This window comes from Asterias rubens, chromosome 19 (genome assembly GCF_902459465.1).
Source record: "Asterias rubens chromosome 19, eAstRub1.3, whole genome shotgun sequence".
NCBI lineage: Eukaryota > Metazoa > Echinodermata > Asteroidea > Forcipulatida > Asteriidae > Asterias > Asterias rubens.
The window spans coordinates 9,793,045-9,812,838 of record NC_047080.1 but is presented as its reverse complement, the minus strand read 5'-3'; the positions used below and the strand labels follow the sequence as shown (position 1 = coordinate 9,812,838).

General features: G+C 39.1%; 1 protein-coding gene across 1 annotated transcript; it reads right to left on the bottom strand.

Annotated features, from left to right (window-relative positions):
* Window positions 1–576: 576 nt before the first annotated feature.
* Window positions 577–18,027, bottom strand: LOC117303284 (sarcosine dehydrogenase, mitochondrial-like). Its single transcript, XM_033787445.1, has 16 exons — window positions 17,915–18,027; window positions 14,729–15,057; window positions 13,390–13,568; window positions 12,593–12,772; window positions 11,264–11,387; window positions 10,462–10,667; window positions 9,804–9,933; window positions 9,013–9,190; window positions 7,764–7,905; window positions 7,224–7,307; window positions 6,214–6,327; window positions 5,230–5,368; window positions 3,990–4,248; window positions 2,721–2,977; window positions 2,040–2,208; window positions 577–1,914 (listed from the first exon to the last, which is right to left on the bottom strand). Exons 2-16 carry the CDS (start codon window positions 15,021–15,023, stop codon window positions 1,650–1,652), a joined length of 2,721 nt encoding a protein of 906 aa, XP_033643336.1. The 5' UTR covers window positions 15,024–15,057; window positions 17,915–18,027; the 3' UTR covers window positions 577–1,649.
* Window positions 18,028–19,794: the final 1,767 nt, after the last annotated feature.

Below are 19,794 nucleotides of genomic sequence, written 5' to 3'. Positions count from 1 at the left end.
AATTGCCCAGGTTTGTTCGAGCCGAAATTGATACAACGCAAACGTGCATTATAACTTTAAAGGGCTAGGTACTTTTTTCTAATAAAAAAACTGAACACACTGTCCACAGATTTACATTAAATTTACACGGTTTGAAGATAATGATAGTAAAAAGCTTCCCTTAAAAATTACTTGCTGATGTGCTGCAGTTTTTTTGGAGAAATGAGTAGAACAATGTCACAAAAATAATTTTCGTCACAGTTTTAGCATGTAAGAACGTATTAACCAGTTATGGTATGTTATGATATAATATCATAACTGTTTACCAGTAATGCGTTTTACATGCTCAAATACATTTGGTCTCAGTGACACAAATATTATTTTGTGACTTTGTTCGACTCATTTCTCAAAAAACTACAGCACATCAGAAAGTAATATTTGAAGAAATGCTTTCTAATATCATTATCTTCAAACAGTGTATAGTGTATCGAAAATCTCATGTGGACATTTAGAAAAAGTACCTGAATCCTTTTAAAACAGTAAGGGTTCACACATTATCCAAAAAACAAAATAATACTAACAAATTTACTTCCAAGATTTTACGAAAAAAGGTATTCATAATTTTATTGAAGTACATCACGATAATCATCCAGTCTGTCTAGATTGAAAAAATACAATTCAAAAATACATGAGGCATTCTTTAGTAAAACATTATAATAGAATACATTTTGGGTTCAAATCCCATAGAGTAATATGCCTATGAAATTACTTACATATTTTATTCAAGGATTTATTTTTTGAGAAAGGTAAAATTGATATAATACAAATTTTCATCCAGTCTGCTAGATAAGGTGAACCCAGAGCCCGACTTAAGAAACAAATCACAACACCATGATTACCAGGTAGATTTTAAAAAGTTGGAATTCGGATAAACAACCCTGAACTATCACATCAAAATTTTAAGATTCATCTTTAGATGAGTTGTCAGTATCACCATAGTGATTTGTATTGTGACACCACTTTGTTTAGCGATTAAGAGCGATTAAGAGCGAAAAACAGAGTTGGATATCAATATTCTCTTCGCATTCGCATTCACCGGAACCAAGGGTGAATTTCGCAAAGCAATACTATCAATCGCAAGACAAATTGTCAGTATCACCATAATGATTTGCATTGTGACATCACATTTCACCTAGCAACTATGATTGATTTGCAGTAACGATCAATCTTAGATCTTTGTGTCATCGGCCCCAGGGCCTTTTGTTGCCCATGGCCTCTGTTGCCCAGGGCCTCTGTTGCCCATGGTCTTGGCCTTTGTGACCTTTAAAATGTGAATGCAAAGCAAGTATTGACATCACAAATTTGCAACGAATAATTCGCCACATTCGAGCTGTGCTCAACGACTCTTATTCACAGCAAAAACAGAGTTGATTTTCATTGAAAGAAGAAAATTGAGTAGGACTCGAACCAACGACCCCCGGATTAATGTACCGGCGCTCTACCAACTGAACCAAAATAACCCCTGTGTTGGCGATCTGCCTATTTTATCAATATCTTTGTTTGGGGGTGTCGAACAAACAGAGTTGTGACGTCAATATTTTCTTCGCATTCGCAATCGCATTCACAGGAACCAGGCATCAAGGTCCTGTGACATTGGTCGATTATGAATTCTACTCGTAAATCCCCTTGATGCGTTTGTTCTGCGGATCAAATGGACTTTTTAAATGAAGCTCAGCCTTGTAGACCTCGCCCAGCCTCTCGATAGTGTAAGTCCCCTCTGTGAGGAACTCATTTGTAACGACGTCCCCGTTGGGATTACTCACGTAGCCGTAACCGAGGTTCTTGTTGATGTGATAACCGAACTCACCGCGTCGTATGAAGCCAACGACCTCGTCGTTACGACGGATGCATTCAAAGCCAAGTAGAGGTAGATGTCTGAGTGAAAAGAGATGCAAATTTGAAGTTAGATGCTACAAAATAGGAAACAAATTGGTTTAGGAGGGAAAAGATTAATAATAAATAAGAATTAAAGATCAAAAGGATCAATAAACTTTACTCACTCGTCAATTGTGAAACACACTCTCTTTTTCCTGATCCCCTCTGCTTTCTGTTTTTCGACTGCCTCTCTACCAAGGAATGGAGTATCCTTCTTTAACTTGCACACAAAGCCTAGTCCACTTTCAAGAGGGGTGTCTTCTGGCCGGAGGTCAGTTCGCCATAGATGATAACCTGTTTATGACAAATCATATTGACATCAAAAAGAGGAAGCCAAGCTACCAAACTATTTTCCTCTCCGTTTTAACATCAATCCTTCAACCACTAAAAAAGTGTTTGTTTTTTACAACTAAGTACCAAATTTACATTAACATGTTTCTTGTATCTGTGGTGAGCCCAGTTCATACTTCCTGCCAATTCGATGTCACAAATTCACAAAAAACAAACTCACAAGAATTGAGCTGTGCTCAGCTCTTGCAAAGCATTCGCAGCGAAAACAGAGTACCAACGTCAAAAACCCATAGGTTTATTACCCAGGTGTGAGTCGAACCCACGACCTTTGACATTCTAGAGCAGATGTCTTACAAACTAGACCATCGAGAATACCTGATAGCTAGAGACAATTATCCCCGATGTTTAACTCAGCATCTTTAAAATTGCTGCTCTATAATTGATTAAATAGGCCCTTTCGACCAAAGCCCTCCATTTGGACTCTGGCCAACAATACAACAATATTTTCAACCCACCTTTTTCTAAACTGAGCGAGTCAAGAGCCCTGTAGCCACCGTTAGTGATACCAAACCGGGCGCCAGCTTCCATCACCGCTTGATAAACGGCTACGGACGTTTCATTGGTAACATGCAACTCCCATCCTAGCTCTCCGACGAACGACAGACGTATAGCGCGGACCGTGTGACCACCGACAGTCATCAGTTTGTGGGTGTTGAACTTAAACGCTTCGTTACTCAGATCGGTTGATGTCAGTGATTGCAAGACTTCTCGACTGGTCAAAATAAATTGGATCATGATGAATTTATTTAGAAATTTAAAGTAGCGGTTCACATTAGTGCCCTGGGCCCAACTTCATGGCTCTGCTCACCGTAAGCACAGAATCGGCGCTTACGGAAGCAGGGAATTCTGTGCTTACGGCAAGCGTATTTCACGGGTTAGCGGCAAATTTTGGCTTCTGCGTGTGCGTACTCAACGCTACTAAACATTCTACGCTTACAAGGCTAGCGCAGAAATTCGGCGCTTGAACGTAAGCGGGGAACCGTGAACGTAAGCGGGGAACAGTGATCGTAAGCGCGGAATTCGGCGGTAAGCAGAGCCATGAAATAGGGCCCTGGTCATTGGGCCAAAAACATTCCTTTAACCCCTGGGGAGTTAACAGCCCTGAGCTGCCGTGGCACTCCAGTGGAGCTCCACTTTACTCGATCAGTAATTTACTGAACAAAATAATGTAACATTATTTTCATTAAATTAAAAAAAAAAAAAAACAGAAGACAATATCAATTATATGTGAGAGTATTCTATTAAGGGCACTAAAAAAAATACATAAAAATCCCTACAAATTTACCATCAAATGAATCATTATAGGAAAGCTCCATTGAAATAAGAGGCTTAAATAAAAACATCCTTTTTATTTGTCAACTCACACCTGTTATCTCCATGTAATTCTTTTACAGAGGGCTTAATTGGATCATGCACAAACTAGTATGGCTTCTGACTGCCCTGAACATAATAACTGCTCAACCATCAAGTTTTATGACCAGGATAACGCAATCAATTCAAATTCAATTAATTGAAATCAAATCAAACACAAATATATTTCCATACTTCCGTGAAAAACATTGACAAGTACAGGGAACTATGGAGTAAAGCCTAACATACTATCAGTGAAAAGGGTGTATTATTTCCGAGATATTGTGGCCAAACTCAGAAATTCTGGAATGGCTCTTTCCTGTAATGATATACATTATTTATAAATGATAGTTTCACAAAATCAACATACGTACCTTTTTGGTCCCTGGATACTCAAAACTCCCATATCGTCAGAATGGTCCAAGATTGTGCAATCGAATCGCTCGTCTTGAATCGCCGTTTGCATGTGCGTCTTGACATGCTGCGTCACGCCCCCTCCCGCGGCAATGTAGAAGCCATGCCCATCAAAGGAAGGATCGATCGGCGAGCCAGTGCCGCTTTCGACAACGGAAACTGTGAGGTCACTCTCCACTCCGCCATCTTTGTTGAGGGCGCAGGTGTACATCGTAGATCCTAGAAACAAATAAGAAAGATGATTTGGTGTTATAAAGGGTTTTAAAACTTTTTGTAGATCAAGGTTTGGCCAAGCCATGAATTCCTATTCCCTGTGAATGAAGATGTAGCAGTGGAAGTTTCAGCATCACTAGTTGTCAAGATTTTGGAAAAAAAAGAAGTGAAAATCACTGAGCCATGTTTTCAGGAGAGTCGCGTCATTGTTTAAGTTAAAATGTCCTACTGAGACAGAATTTTTTTTTTCAGGAAACTATTTCACTCATTTCTCATAAACTACAGCACCTCAGCAAGTATTTATCTTTAAACCTCTGTGGGCTTAATATAAACCATTGGATTTTTTGTGTTTTTAGTTGAACAAAAAGTACCCAAACCCTCTAACCAAAGAAGAATTGTTGAGACACGGTCCTAAACCAACAACCTCCAGATTAACGTCCTGGCGCTCAACTAAATGAGCTATCTACCCCTATTTTGGTGGTCACCCTATTTTGTCAATATCGGTCGGGGGAGCCAGTCAGAAACCACTCAACCATTAACTGTAGCCAGAAATTACACCAAATTTTTGCACCTGATATGCAGCAAGGCAAGTTCTCAAAAGAACATTATCTACCTAGCCAGGGTGGGGTGTTTCGTAGCCAAACTCAAGCTCTGCTGTTTCTGTTCAGCACAGTGTGGCTTCGAATCCTGACACTTGTGTCCTAGATCAAGACACTTAACTACAATTGCTTTTCTCCACCCAGGGGTAAATGGGGACCTGTGAGGGCAGAGATGGTTCTTATGATTGATTTAGCTTAGTGCGCTACATATTTGGCAGCACAGGCTGTATACTCCCAAGGGAGCTGAGATGGTTTAAGAAATGAAAAGGGCCAGTGATCAGGGGTAATAATGTTTGAAGCGCTTTGAGAGTTGGTGTGTAAAGGCTTTATAAAAACCAATTGATATTATTATTATTATTTGCCAGTAGATTTAACTAAAGTGACAGACCTGCAGGTTTGGTCATATCATTTGTGAAGATCCAGTCTACAGCTTTTTGAGCATCTGGTCCAGTTAGGTACAACTGACCAAAGTACGACATGTTGAAAATGCCGACCCCATTACGGCAAGACAAGCATTCATTCCCAATCTACAAAACGAAAAAAAGATAGTAAAAGAATATTTCATATTTCACATCAATAACTTGACTGCAAACTATAAATTAGTACGGGTAAGCTCCCTTAAAGAATGGTTAAACTTTACTGAAATCACAATAAAAAATACTAAAAATAAATAACCATTCAAAAAGACACATTAAAGTTAGCAATTAAAGATTATAACAAATTGCAAAAGATAATTTATAAGCAACAATAATCCAAATGATAAATCACAACAAAACAGTAACTTAAAAACACATTGATTAAAAAATGGTTCATTTCATGACAAACAACTTTAAACATGAGAAATCGCCTTACATCACCAGGCGGAATGGCAAATTCAAGGTGAGGGCTACACTCAACCGATTCTCTGGCTGTCGACCCAAATCAACTGCCACCAGAGGCATGTTGTCACCTACTCCTATGGCTGAAGTAGAGTTACCCCCTTCACAGTCCGTAGGGATGCAAGCATGGGTATCATCCATTAGGAGCCACATACTCCTGGGGCTGAAACAGGGTTACCCACTTCACACTCCGTAGGGATGTAGGCATGGGTATCATCCACTAGGGAGCTTGGTTGGTAGAGCAGAATGCACTACCTTCCCAACTTTTTTACTTCTTTCTCGAAAACTACATGTGCGTCATTTCAGAGGAAGCCATTTCTCACAATGTTTTACACTATCAACCTCTCCCCATTACACGTTACCAAGTGATGTTTTATGCTCACAATTATTTTGAGTAATTACCAATAGTGTCCACTGCCTTTAATGAAAGTAAAATCATCTAGTAAAATAAACTAGAAAAATTTAAATACAATTACAAATAACTTGTATCTTACAATATCATGATGCTTTGGAAAGTCAAACGTGTAATCGTCCTGAAGGAGCTCTGCATAGCGATGGTTTTCATGTTTTGGGTTGTCGTAAGCACCATAGTAGTCATATTCCAAAACCTATTCAACATAATCAACGGAAAGTACACATTATTTTTATACAAGTAAGCAAAGCAAATTCATGTCCTAGTTTTAAAAGATACACTGTACATTTAGTCGTGGGGGGGACACACAAGAACAAGCCTTTAAATTTTAATTCAACCTTGATACAGCTACTTTAAAAAAAAAACAAGCCTGGTCATTCCCATTCTAGTCACACTCTACACAAAAACTACAAACTTTGCAAGAACCAGGCTATGACTGATACTTACAGGAGCAGCGCTATCAGTGGCAAACCAACCTGGTCGTTCCCACCCCAGTCACACTCTACACAAAAACTACAAACTTTGCAAGAACCAGGCTATGAACGATACTTACAGGAGCAGCGCTATCAGTGGCAAACCAGCCTGGTCGTTCCCACCCCAGTCACACTCTACACAAAAACTACAAACTTTGCAAGAACCAGGCTATGAACGATACTTACAGGAGCAGCGCTATCAGTGGCAAACCAGCCTGGTCGTTCCCACCCCAGTCACACTCTACACAAAAACTACAAACTGTGCAAGAACCAGGCTATGAACGATACTTACAGGAGCAGCGCTATCAGTGGCAACCAGCCTGGTCGTTCCCACCCCAGTCACCCTCTACACAAAAACTACAAACTTTGCAAGAACCAGGCTATGAACGATACTTACAGGAGCAGAGCTATCAGTGGCAACCAGCCTGGTCGTTCCCACCCCAGTCACACTCTACACAAAAACTACAAACTTTGCAAGAACCAGCCTGGTCCTCCGCATCCTAGTCACCCTCTACACAAATACAACAAACTTTGCAAGAACCAGTCAAATTCTACACACAACCAAACCAACAGCCTTTTCAAGAAATGTGATAACAACCAGGCTATGAAAGGTACTTACCGGAGCCGGGCCATCAGTTGCAAACCAGCCTGGTCGTTCCCATCCTAGTCTTTCTTGGTACACACATCCAGCATCTTCTAGGACCTGTTGTATAGAGACATTAACATAATATTCAAGTCTCTTCGGTGCATTTTCTGCTTGTTGAACAGTTTAGAAAGAAAACAATATAATTAGCTGTCACAAATTGCTTAAAGGGACCTTGTCAAAATTAGTCCAGAAAAACCAGCAGATAAGTTCCATCCAGGCATGCTTTGCAAAGAAGATGCAGATGTATTGTGAATGGTCTACTTGAGAAATTTAGATTATTCCTGGTTTGTTAAAACAATCTGCTCAGCGCAGTCGCCACGCTGAATTATAATACAGATTTACAATACAGTAGATGAGAAGAAAGCTGAAGTTATTGTTTGCTGGAGAGCATAGTTCTTGTTTGTGTGAACACCAACAACTTTGCAAGATATGAGAAAGATGAGATTAGTGGTGTTGCAAATGACATATAACACCTTGTCTTATGTGTGGTTTGTAAAGAGAAAGACTCGCTACCTTGTGCACGGCATCTTTCCTCATTCCTCGGCCCGCTAACGGTTCATCATGAGGAAACACAGTGGAGTAATTCTTGGCATACGCTTCTTGGCTTCGATCGTCGACCCACTTAGCATGGTGGCTCACCTTGGGGTGGAACCGTCTACGAAAAACATATCAACAAATATTACAATTTTAATTTTAAAGACACTGGACACTATTGGTAATTGTCAAAGACCAGTCTTCTCACTTGGTGTATCCCAAAATATGCATAAAATAACAAACCTGTGGAAATTTGAGCTCAATTGGTCGTCGAAGTTGCGAGATAATAAAGGTAGAAAAAACAACCTTGTCACCAAGCTGTGTGCTTTCAGATTCTAAGGTCTCAAAATCAAACTCGTAGAAAATTACTTCTATCTCGAAAACTACGTTACTTCAAAGGGAGCCGTTTCTCACACTGATCTATACTATCCCCCATTACTCGTTACTAAGTAAGGTTTTCTGCTAATAATTATTTTGAGTATTTACCAAAAGTGTCCACTGCCTTTAAAGGATTTGGGTACTTTTTCAAAATGTCCATCGATTAACATTAAACTTACAGGGTTTGAAGATAATGATAGTGGAAAGCTTCCCTTCAAATATTACTTACTGAGGTGCTGTAGTTTTTGAGAAATGAGTAAAACAATGCTATGAAAATATGTTTGTAAATGATTAAAATAATTTTCGTCTCATGACACAAAATTTATTTTCATGACATTGTTTTACTCATTTCCCAAAAACTAAAGCACCTCAGCACGTAATATTTTCAGGGAAGCTTTCTACTATGATTATCTTCAAACTGTGTAAATTTAGTGTAACTCTGTGGACATTGTGTTTTTGTCCTACAAAAGTTACATAGACCCTTTAATTAATAATATTATTAATAATTTTTTCAAAGAAAAACAGGCACTCAAATTAATGAACCCCTTTACGAACACAATAACATAAGGCTTTCAATTCAGTTAACTTGATGTTGCAATTCATATTGAAATAGTGACGATCGGAAATCAAGATAATTGGTATACAACAGTATACCATTAGTTTAAAAAACAATTGACGGACCAGTCAAAAACCTGGCGGACCAGTGAAAAATCAAGCCAACTGGTCCTGCTGGTCAGTTGAAAAAAAAAGTGAAGGGCAACCCCTTAATAGTGTCCTGTTCCTTTAGGCACATGTTTTGTACTGTGGACGGTTTTTGGTACGAGCAAGGGACATAATGAGTTTGACTTACCTGATGTCGTAGCCGTACATATCAAGCTCCGGTCGACCGTTAATGATCCAGTGTGCCATTTCTTTCCCTGTACCTCCTCCCAACATTAACCCAGAGCTATTCATAGCACAGTTTAAGTAGAAACCTCTCACTTCTGGAGTTTCACCCATCAATGGCTTGTGGTCCGGTGTGAAGGATTCTGATAGATGTATATCGAAAAATAACAAGGTAAGATAACAGTTTGGCAAAACATTCATTTGACTTGTGACCAGTTGACTATCAAAGGTCGATGGGGGGGGGGGGGCAGTACTATGTGGATCGACTTGCAGTCCTTACCCGACTGTGTGTTTTTTTCCCTGGAATAATTCTCTGGGGTTTGTTGGTGTGTTTGTTGCGGTGTTGGGGTGTTTGTTTGCCTGTTTGTTTGTTTGTGTTTCGAGATGATCTTGCAATCAAGGGAACTCGCAAGGGGGATAGAACCGCAGCAGACAACTGTCAATCTCTCTCATACAAACATAGGTTTAACATCTATGATTATGAATTGCACCAATCAAGAAATTGTGATTCAGTAACCTGACGACAATATGTATTCTAGTCACTGTGAAATCAGCAGTAGCTTAGGGGATTTGACCACACAAACTTGTGGTTGCAAGTCCGGCAGTCTAACCACTGGACCTTGGTCTTCCCACAATCTGAAACTTCCTTCCTTGTCTTCTCTCCATTGGGTTCTTGGCTAGTACAAAGTTCGCTTTAATGAGAGTCATTGGCTTCACAACCAAATGAAAGAAATGAGAAGCATAAGGATGCTTTACCTGGTCCACAAACTGTGGATTTGATACCAGTAGTTTCCAGGACGGGTAAACGGTTACAAGCACCATCTATGGTGAACCCAAACACGTCCCAATCCAATTCAAATAGTGAGAAGGCAAAGTCATTCTTTACCTAAAATTACAGAGGAAAACAGAATAACAAAAAACATAATTCTTCTCTCTTACTACAATCATGTTTAAAGCCATTGGACAATCATGTTCAAAGTGAACTAGACGGCTCGGTAATGATACGTCAGAAGTTGATTAAACCATGGTAGACAATTATAGTTTACTGCATCATCAGTTTACCTCTTTATAAAATTAACTGCATGAAAGTTACAGCCGTTTCAGACAAGCGCGCCAGAGTCCTGCAGAACCAAATATATTAGGAACGCCTCTAGGTTGATCCAAACAAATTTTGGTTTCAGACAGGCGAACTAAGCGTAACATTTACACCGGCTCATGACAAGATCGACGTCAGAAACCAAGGCGCTCCAGAATCATTCAGAAAGAACAGTCGATCTTTCGACTTCAAGTGCGCCTAGTCACTCCTAACTGTTTCAGGAATACATTTCCCCATTCAGAATTTGGTTCGGTGCAACTCTGATGGCTGTAATCGGTGTAAGTGGTTTTTAGATTTCTAAAAGAAAAAACTACTCACATCTTTCCAAAATATTGGGTTTGTTTCGTAGCCACCGAATGCGATCCCATCTCCTTGCACTTTGAGGTAAACTGAAGCGTCATGGTCCCTCACGTTAGGCATCCCGTGAATTCCTTCAATGCGTTCCGATACAACATAATGATGATGTAATGCCGTCAACGGCACTGATACCCCAGCCATCTTACCAATGTAGGGCGCCCATACTCCTGTTAATTATAAATGGAAATAAAAAGATCAAACTGCTACCTCAGTGCTATAAGTTTAAGGTCATTAAAGCAATTTTGATCAACTTTCATAATGATTGAAAAGGTGTTAAATAAAAGTTGTCCCTAAATTTGAAGGGGAAAAAAAAGTTAATCAAACACCTCAACCAAATGTTTTTCTTGATGTTTTCAAATGTTTTCCTAAATTTGCAAAAAAAAATTAATCAAACACCTCAAACAAATTTTTTTTCTTGAGAAAATGATTATAACTTTTTACCAAACAATTACTTTGGAGACCAATCTTGAAAGCCATACAAACTCCACTAACGACCTTTAAGTTATAAGCCGGCAAATTAATTGTTATGATTAGGATTCCCGTTAGCCAAATACAATGTCAGCAACCCAGTAGTTTAACCCAGGATGTTTTAAGCCCAAAAGAACCAACCAGTGTACCCAGATACCCATGTACGCAACCCAAATTAACCCAATCAGCATAGCCAGATACTGATGTTAGCAACCCAGTTTAACCCAGAGACCTATGCTTCCAGCCTTAGTGAACCAATTGGTGTACCCGATAACAAGACTTTTAGACAGCCTACCTGCTGCGTTGACTACCACTTGTGTCTTGATGGTTCCCGATACTGTCTCAACCCCTTTGACTCGTTTAACACCAAAGTCATCCTCACCCACAACGATACCAGTGACTGGGCAGTTGGTTACCACCTACAGTAACAACAAACGTTTAATATTAGCCCCTTGAATTCCCAATTATGGTACAGTAATTAGTCTGGTTCTTGTAAATATGCATAAATAGTTAATTCTGTGTAAGAGGTTAGATGCCACACAAAAATGGCCCTTGAATATGAATTGTATAAAATCTGAGAAAGAAAAACGAATCAGATAGCAACTTTATCTTAAAGCATTGAATTCTGTGTAAGAGGTTAGATGCCCTTGGATATGAATTGTATAAACTCTGAGAAAGAAAAACGAATCGGATAGCAACTTTATCTTAAAGCATTGAATTCTGTGTAAGAGGTTATGCTACACAAAAATGGCCCTTTAATATGAATTGTATAAAATCTGAGAAAGAAAAACGAATCGGATAACAACTTTATCTTAAAGCATTGGACGCAAATGCACCACTTTTGAATTTACAATAACTTCTCTTTGGGCACGCAGGAAGTGATATGGGCCGTGCAGTATAGGTTTGTGTCACACTTCTTGTTGCTATGGATGGATCGACCAATCAGAATTAGATATTCGAACAAGCTTGAAGATAAATATTTGAACAAGCTTGAAGATAATTTAACTTATTATAAAGTCAGTGAAAAGCATGTGATCAGGACTCAGTCAGGTAGCTTTTTTTCTCGTTTTGATTCTGGATACAAATACCAGGGGCCGATTTCACAAAGAAATAAAATTCATCGCAAGACAAATTTTCAGTATCACCAGAAATTACTTTTTAACTACAATCCCTATAAGGCCAAATAAAAAGAAATACCAGTTGATCGTCCCCACCCAAATCCTTTTTAAACCATTTTTTATTTTTCGATTTTTGTAAAAAAAAAGTCCATCCTTTCAAGCACGTTATGCTCTGGAACACGTCTAACCGTCTGTTTCGTAAAACAATATTAGTGAATGCCTACCAGATACCAGCACATCTTTTTACTGTAACAATCCGACCCTGTTGACACGGGTCCTGCATGCAAATAGATTTAAAATAAGTCTGCGGTGTTTCAAACTGAAGAGTTTGTGGCCTGTTTAATTTGAAATACTAAGCGACCATCTTGGAAAAAATAATAGTAATAATAAATAAAAAGGCCCTCATCCTCCTCTTTTTTGAAAAATCCAGACGATCAACTGATTTTTTTTTTTTTTTGCCTAATGGTATTGTAGGTTCCCCTCCCAACAATGCAACACCTGTTTACCTTCGCTCCTCTTTTGGTGGCTCCTCTTGTGAGTGCCGTACAGAAGCCAGCTGGGTCAATGCTCCCGTCTGAAGGGGAGTAAAGTGTGCCGTAAATATCTTCTGTGTTCAGGAGAGGGTACAACTTCTTGGTCTCTTCTGGCGACAGAACATGTGATTCAATACCATACACCTTGCCAAGCTGTAGAAGGATAAAGCATTAGGCCAGTCAGAATCCTACAAATCATGAATGAAAGCTAAATAAAAGAGAGAAAAACTGGTTAAAGGAACATGTTGCCTTGGATCGGTCGAGTTGGTCTTTGAAAAGCATTTGTTATAAAATGCATATGAATAGAAAGATATTTTAAAAGTAGAATACAATGATTCACACAAATTTGCCTTGAAATTGCGTGGTTTTCCTTTTACTTTGCGAACTCACACGGTCGGCCATTTAGGGGAGTCAAAAATTTGACTCCCATAAATGGCCGACCGTAGTTAGTCGACGAGGTAAAAAGAAAACCACGCAATTTCGAGTGATATTTGTGTGGATCATTATATTCTACTTTTAAAATCTTTTTCTAATCAATATGCATTTTATAACAAACAGCCTCAAATGCTTTTTAAAAGACCAACTTGTCCGATCCAAGGCAATGTGTTCCTTTAAAACAAGGTTTATCAGGAGCTCCAAAACACGCAAAAGCAGTTTCATAAAATTCTTACAAACTGCACTAAGGACCTTATAGTTCTGAGCAGACAAATGGTGAACAAAACCCACACAAAAACAAAACAAATTATAAAATATTTGTGAGCAATCCTCACCGTAGAAAGCCTCTTGTACTCATCCAAGCGTTCCTTATTATTAGCGATAAACAGTCCTCCGTTTTCAATCCACCCAGGAACAATGCCAGTCTCCGGTTCCAGGACACTACGCACGAGGTGAGCCATGTATTTCAGGAGTCGTACCTCAATATCTGAGGGCCTTAAGTTCCAAACGAGACCTAGAATTTAAGGGGGGGGGGGAACAACATGATGATAAAGACACGGTCAAATTGGGGTCATGGTAGAGCAACGTTTATGAAGTGCGTTAAAGGGAAGGTACACGTTTGGTAATTGTCAAAGACCAGTCTTCTCACTTGGTGTATCCCATCATAAGCATAAAAAAAAACAAGCCTCTGAAAATTTGGGCTCATTTGGTCAACTAAGGTGCGAGAAAATGTCGAAAGAAAAAACACCAGTGTTGGGACAAATTTGTGAGCTTTCAAATAAGAATAAAAGGCTTCTACCTAGAAGTCTTTCATTATTTTAGTGAGAAATTACTTCTTTCTCAAAAACTAGGTTACTTCAGAGGGAGTCGTTTCCCACAATGTTTTATACTATCAACAGCTCTCCAATGCTCGTTTCTAAGTCAGTTTTTAAGTTAATATTTGTTTTGAGTAATTACCAAACGTGTACTTTCCCTTTAAGTTCTCATTTTGATTCTAGAGTCTTTTCATTTTGATTCTGGTCTTGTCAATGAAGTCCTTCGCTCTTGTGGATTTTCCCAACAATTTGAGCCCTGCCACTGATTTCACCAAACTCTTCCTAATTTAGGAATAAATCGTAGGACTTAGGACGAGTTAAAGGCAGTGGACACTATTGGTAATTACTCAAAATAATTATTAGCACAAAACCTTACTTGGTAACGAGTAATGGGGAGAGGTTGATGGTATAAAACATTGTGAGAAACGGCTCCCTCTGAAGTGACATAGTTTTCGAGAAAGAAGTAATTTTCCACGAAATTGATTTCGAGACCTCAGATTTAAAACTTGAGGTCTCGAAATCAACCATTTAAACGCACACAACTTCGTGTGACAAGGGTGTTTTTTCTTTCATTATTATCTCGCAAGTTCGATGACCGATTGAGCTCAAATTTTCACAGGTTTATTGTTTTATGCATATGTTGAGATACACCAACTGTGAAGGCTAGTCTTTGACAATTACCAATAGTGTCTACTGCCTTTAAGTTCCGTTACCATAGACGATAAGACACTTTGAACCCATCCTAAATTAGAGTTACTCGTCCTAACTCGTGATGGGATTTATCCAAGCGTTTTGTGAAATCGGCAAGCGTTTTGTGAATTCGGCTGATGGTCTTACAGACTCAATTTTAATTTCTCACCTCCAGTATGCCATGTGGTGCCAGACGTCAATTGGTCCCGCTCCACTAGCACAGCATTGGTCACTCCCATCTTAGCCAAATGGTACAACGTACTACAGCCGATTGACCCTCCACCAATGACGACAACATCTGCCGATTCCGGTACGGAACTAGGATGAGATTTATCCGAGCTCTGAAGGGTGTCATAGGGCACACCGCTCCCTGCTTGTTGGCTGCTGCAGCGAGATGACGTACTGAGAGCCCTTTGAGATCTCTGCTTCGCTTGAAAAGCACCTCTTGCTAAAGCCCGCCACATGATGATGTTCTGATCTTAAGCAAACTCCCTGTGACTGAATTACCATACAATTAACTGTAGTCAGTTACGTCAGCGTTGTCACCCCGATGCCCGGGGCCTTTAGTGCTATTCAAATGACAGAAATGTAACTAGGGTCCCTTGTTTCATTTTAGCATGGATGTAAAATGTATACAATGTTTGAAAATACTTTGCAAGAGAACTTGGACAGTTAGAAACAATTACAATTGCATTTTGTTAAACTTTACAACCATGCTACAATTTAGCAAGAGACCCTTGCTATTTCTCTCGAGTGAAAGGGGCTTTTTTCAAACCTTGGCTTGAGCTCCAGCTCAGGCTACGGCTCCGCACGCCAAGTACGCAGTGAGAACGCAGCTTAACCTTTAACCTGCACTTTGGAGCAGTGCATATTGCAACCGGTGGTTCGAACATCAACACAAGGAGCCTGGAGCCTAAGCCGGCGCCGAAGCCGAGGCTTGAGGAAGGCCCCTGAGCTCAATGTATAGCCTGTAAGCACAAAAACTTGCTAAGCACAGAGAAGTATTACTTAACAGAACTAAGTAAGATCCCAGCCAAAATAACATTAAGTTTATGTTTATGTTGTTGTGACTGGTGCCCCACTTATTTTTGCTTAGCAGAGCAAATTGCTGAGCAGTGTTTTCTGGCTTTAAACTTTATGAAAAAGCTGTTATAAAAACAGAAAATACTGCTTCACAAATTTCTTTCAAACTGTTGTGGGGCAACATCAGCCACAGCAATGCCAACTTTAAAAATAATTTTCCCTGGTAATCTACTTCTGCTAAGCAATACAGCTTTGTGCTTAACAGGTTTTTTTGTGCTTGTAACAGGCTTTCTACAAACTGTTTCAAATGTGTTTTTATAAATACAAAGGGTATTAGAAACTCACCTGTTTAACTGTATGATTCTATTTAACCCATTCGAACTGCATATTAACACTAAAATTAACGGGCACATCATAACCTACATGGTGCTACAGCTGGAATGAACCAGTTCTGTGTTTCATTGTTTAAATCCATCCATCTGTTTCGTTCGGTACTGCACACAAACTCCACTAACGGGATATTAATGGTGCAGGCGTGTGGACATTTACCGGAGGCATATTTACCGGAGGCGTGGGCATGTTACCGGATTGAAAAGATATTTACACACATGTCAATGTACATTAGATCAGGCCAGGGCTTAAAGTTTACACTGGTGAAAAGCAGGTCCAAATTCCAATCTCTTTATTAGAAAAGACCCAGTCCTCTTGTGTTTTTTGTTGAAACTATTAACTTTTAGGCAGACTTGTTTTTTTTATTTTTTGTTTTTAATGGGGTACTTTTTCAAAATGTCCACAGATTTACATTAAACTAACAGGGTTTGAATATAACGATAGTGGAAAGCGTCCCTTTAAATATTACTAACTGAGGTTCTGTAGTTTTTGAGAAATTAGTAAAACAAGTCACACAATAATTGTCGTCTCAGGCAGACGAATATTATTTTAGCATGTAAAATCCCAGTTATGATATTATACCATTCGTATAAATACCCCAGACACTTTCTCTACTCCTATTGGTGGAGAGCGCGTCACGTGGGGGTGTTTAAACGGTTGATAAAGACACAGCTGAAGCTGTTTAAGACCGTCTGGCTTCGTATGTTGGGCGCGCAAGCTCATGTACGCCAATTTAAATTAAGTGGAATGCAATTCATAGCTATTAGTTACAACCCATAATATGTGTGTACACACGCGTATATATACACTGACCGACGCCAACAAAACATTTTTACAAAAGATTTTGAAAATTTATGAATTGGAATAAAAGAGTAGTCGTTCTCAAACGGCCGATTAAAACCTTGCAGGGTCGTGGCAGTGTGATAAAGGCCCTCCTCTTCGGCTTGGGCCTTTATCACAGGGCCACGACCCTGCAATGACCCCGCCTACTCGTTTATTCCCTTAATCATAGCATAAACGGTTAATACATGCTAAAACGAGTTGTCTAAACGTTGAGTTGTTCGAGTCTCCTTGGTCTCCTTGGCGGGACATGATCGAGCTACCATTCAGACGACTACTTGTACATGTAAAGAGCAAGGACTAGACTCGCTAGACCTAGTCTAACGTAACTCCTAGTAGTAAGAGCTATGAGAGGCTCGTTTGAATATTGTCTCCCCCGTAAAACGAACCTCATTGTAGTTCTAGAAATAGAAGAGTAACTGAATACCCGAGTAGCTAGACAACTGGGCTGGAGCATTTATTCCTCCATAAATTAAACTACTTGCTGTGACGTCACTGTATTGTTTTCAGGCTACTGAAAAAAGTTAGAATTAAAGGGGGAATCGACGGCATTTTATATTTCCTATGTCTCTACTTGAAATGAATGAAAATTAGGAGGCATTTTATGGGATTTATCAGACCTTTTCAAACAGTAAACAGAAATTAAACTAATTATTAATTAAATTTTCATGAAATATAGGCTATAAACAACCATCAAAATAGTTTTCATGGCATTATCTTTAATGAGCCGTTCACAGGGTAGCAAGTTAAAATACCCATTTAGTTCAACGGTTTTGCCGCACTTTTTTACCATTTTGTGTCTAAATAAAGTCATAACCCACGAAGAGATTATTTTCATTAATTCTTTAATTCTTGCTATTCTAGTCCTAACTTAGGACTAGCTGTATGTTTTTGATATCTCTTAGGACTAGTCCTAACTCTTTGTGGTGAAATCGACCCAGTGCAGTGTAGATTCTTTCTCGCCATTCTCCTTTAGTTTACCATGGAGGAATATTCGATTCCTCCATGAGTTTACATTCACAGAGTCAATGGCTGGCGCTGTACTTATTTTTTCGAAAATACTTTACCGCTTGGCCACGAAAGCGGCTATTTTTATGCTTACCTAATTCCGGAGGCACTATATAGTCCCAGATCCCGTCGGAAACAACTGAACAAAATTCGGTATTTTGATGCAGCAGCTGGACCGTGGACGGATGTTTTGTGTTATCCACTACACTCGAGCTGTCCCACTGCATTATGATAAAGGTACGCGCCACATACACATCACATCCATCAGCATCACACACACGTATGCCAATGTCAAGCAACAAACCGAGGTCAAAAGTTCCCTGGCCACACATAACAATAATATTGTTAATCGTCCACGCCCGACTGTTCAAATCAACCGGTTTTCAGTTCTCTTCGGTCAAAATTGTCAGCTGATATTTGTTTTCAAAATTCATAGGTTTGAAAAGATGTTTAAAACAAGGTTTTATTGCTGCATGGTTTTATTCATGCCGGCAAAGCAAGAAAATTTCATAAAATATTTTAAACACTGTCTAACAATACATGCACTGCGTTTTAGTTTGTTTTTTAAATGTTGACAGAACATTCATCTACAAGAAAACATCAAAAACACATAAATCCTCTTTTTTTAATAGTGATTTTGATGATTTCTATATATTTTATTCCATATTTGGCCATGTCAACAAAACTATAAAAAAAAAAAAAAAAAAAAAAAAAAAAAAAAAAAAAAAAACACACTCCCTACCCCCGGCCCATTCATAAAAAGGACGATTAACAACTTTATTTTGTATGTGGCCTAAATGGGGGCGGTGTCGGATGTTACATAAGGAGTCATGACTCACAAACAATTTGTTTAACAACAAAAATGGAATTTTCAATTATATTCCATTCTTGTGGATGATATACAAATTGCGCTGGTAGTTGGCATGGCCGAATATGACACAAAACAATCAATTATTGGGACAAATTCAACATTTTTCTGTAGAGATTCATGATCTAAATGATTTGTTGAATTGTTTCTGACAAAATGTTCAACATATATGAATAGTTTGTGTAACCCTTTTTAACAAACTACACTGGCTATCTGATTTAGGGTTTTAGTTTCGCATTTACGGCTTGCATTTTTCTCCAACAAAATTTTTGGCATAAAGCTCTGGCTGCTGAAAACATTACAATGGAGCAATAAACTAAAGCCTGGTTCATACTTGCTGCGAATCAGGCATGAGAATGGAGTTTCAGAAAAAAGAAGGAAAAGTATTTGGTAAAAAAAAAGAGACGAAATTGCGATGGCAAAGCCTGCGAGCGCAAAGCCCTTACGGCGTGGGGTCCGGGGCCCGCGAATGCAATAGCGATAGAATGTTGTCAACGTCACAAATTCGCAACGAATAATTTGTAGCAGGGTAACTCTGGGCAACTCACTTGCGAATATCGCTGCGAAATGAGGGTTGTGACGTCAAATTCACGTCAAGCTACTTCGCACCAGGCTCTATCCTAAATAACGTCCCTGCAATTTAGCTAAATAAATTATAAGAATACAACTTTGCTAACCCAACTCCCACAAAAAATTGAGACAGAAACTCAAATATTACATCAAGAGATAAAAAAACAGACGTCTTTATTACTATTTGAAAACTGCGTAAAGAAAAACTCACTAAATGAACATGTATAAGACAATAACTGCACGGTTACCTATCAAAATGAGAAGCTACAAAAAAAGTTATATTATGTGTACCACCATGGTCCAGACTAGACTTGTGGACAAGTCGTTAATCGTCTGTCGCGGTGATAGCGTTCCAACTCTATTCTGAATCTCCCGATTCCCACTGTATTCTCGCGAGACTGCTGAGCAATTGAGACTACTGCTCTCACGACTACAGTCCCGTTAATGGGGAGTAGAAGTTGGCAAACAGAAGATCGCGCGAGAGCACCGCCACAACTTGAATATCTCACCGCGGCAGACCCTTAACGACTTGTCTA

Bases quoted from the DNA above. Each gene is read 5' to 3' on its own strand.
- LOC117303284 (XM_033787445.1), bottom strand. From the start codon at position 15,023: ATGTGGCGGGCTTTAGCAAGAGGTGCTTTTCAAGCGAAGCAGAGATCT. The intron at 12,773-13,389 runs GTGAGGATTGCT...ATCCTTCTACAG, and splicing joins AGTACAAGAGGCTTTCTACG to CTTGGCAAGGTGTATGGTAT. The intron at 6,328-7,223 runs GTAAGTACCTTT...TATGTTGAATAG, and splicing joins CAACTGATGGCCCGGCTCCG to GTTTTGGAATATGACTACTA.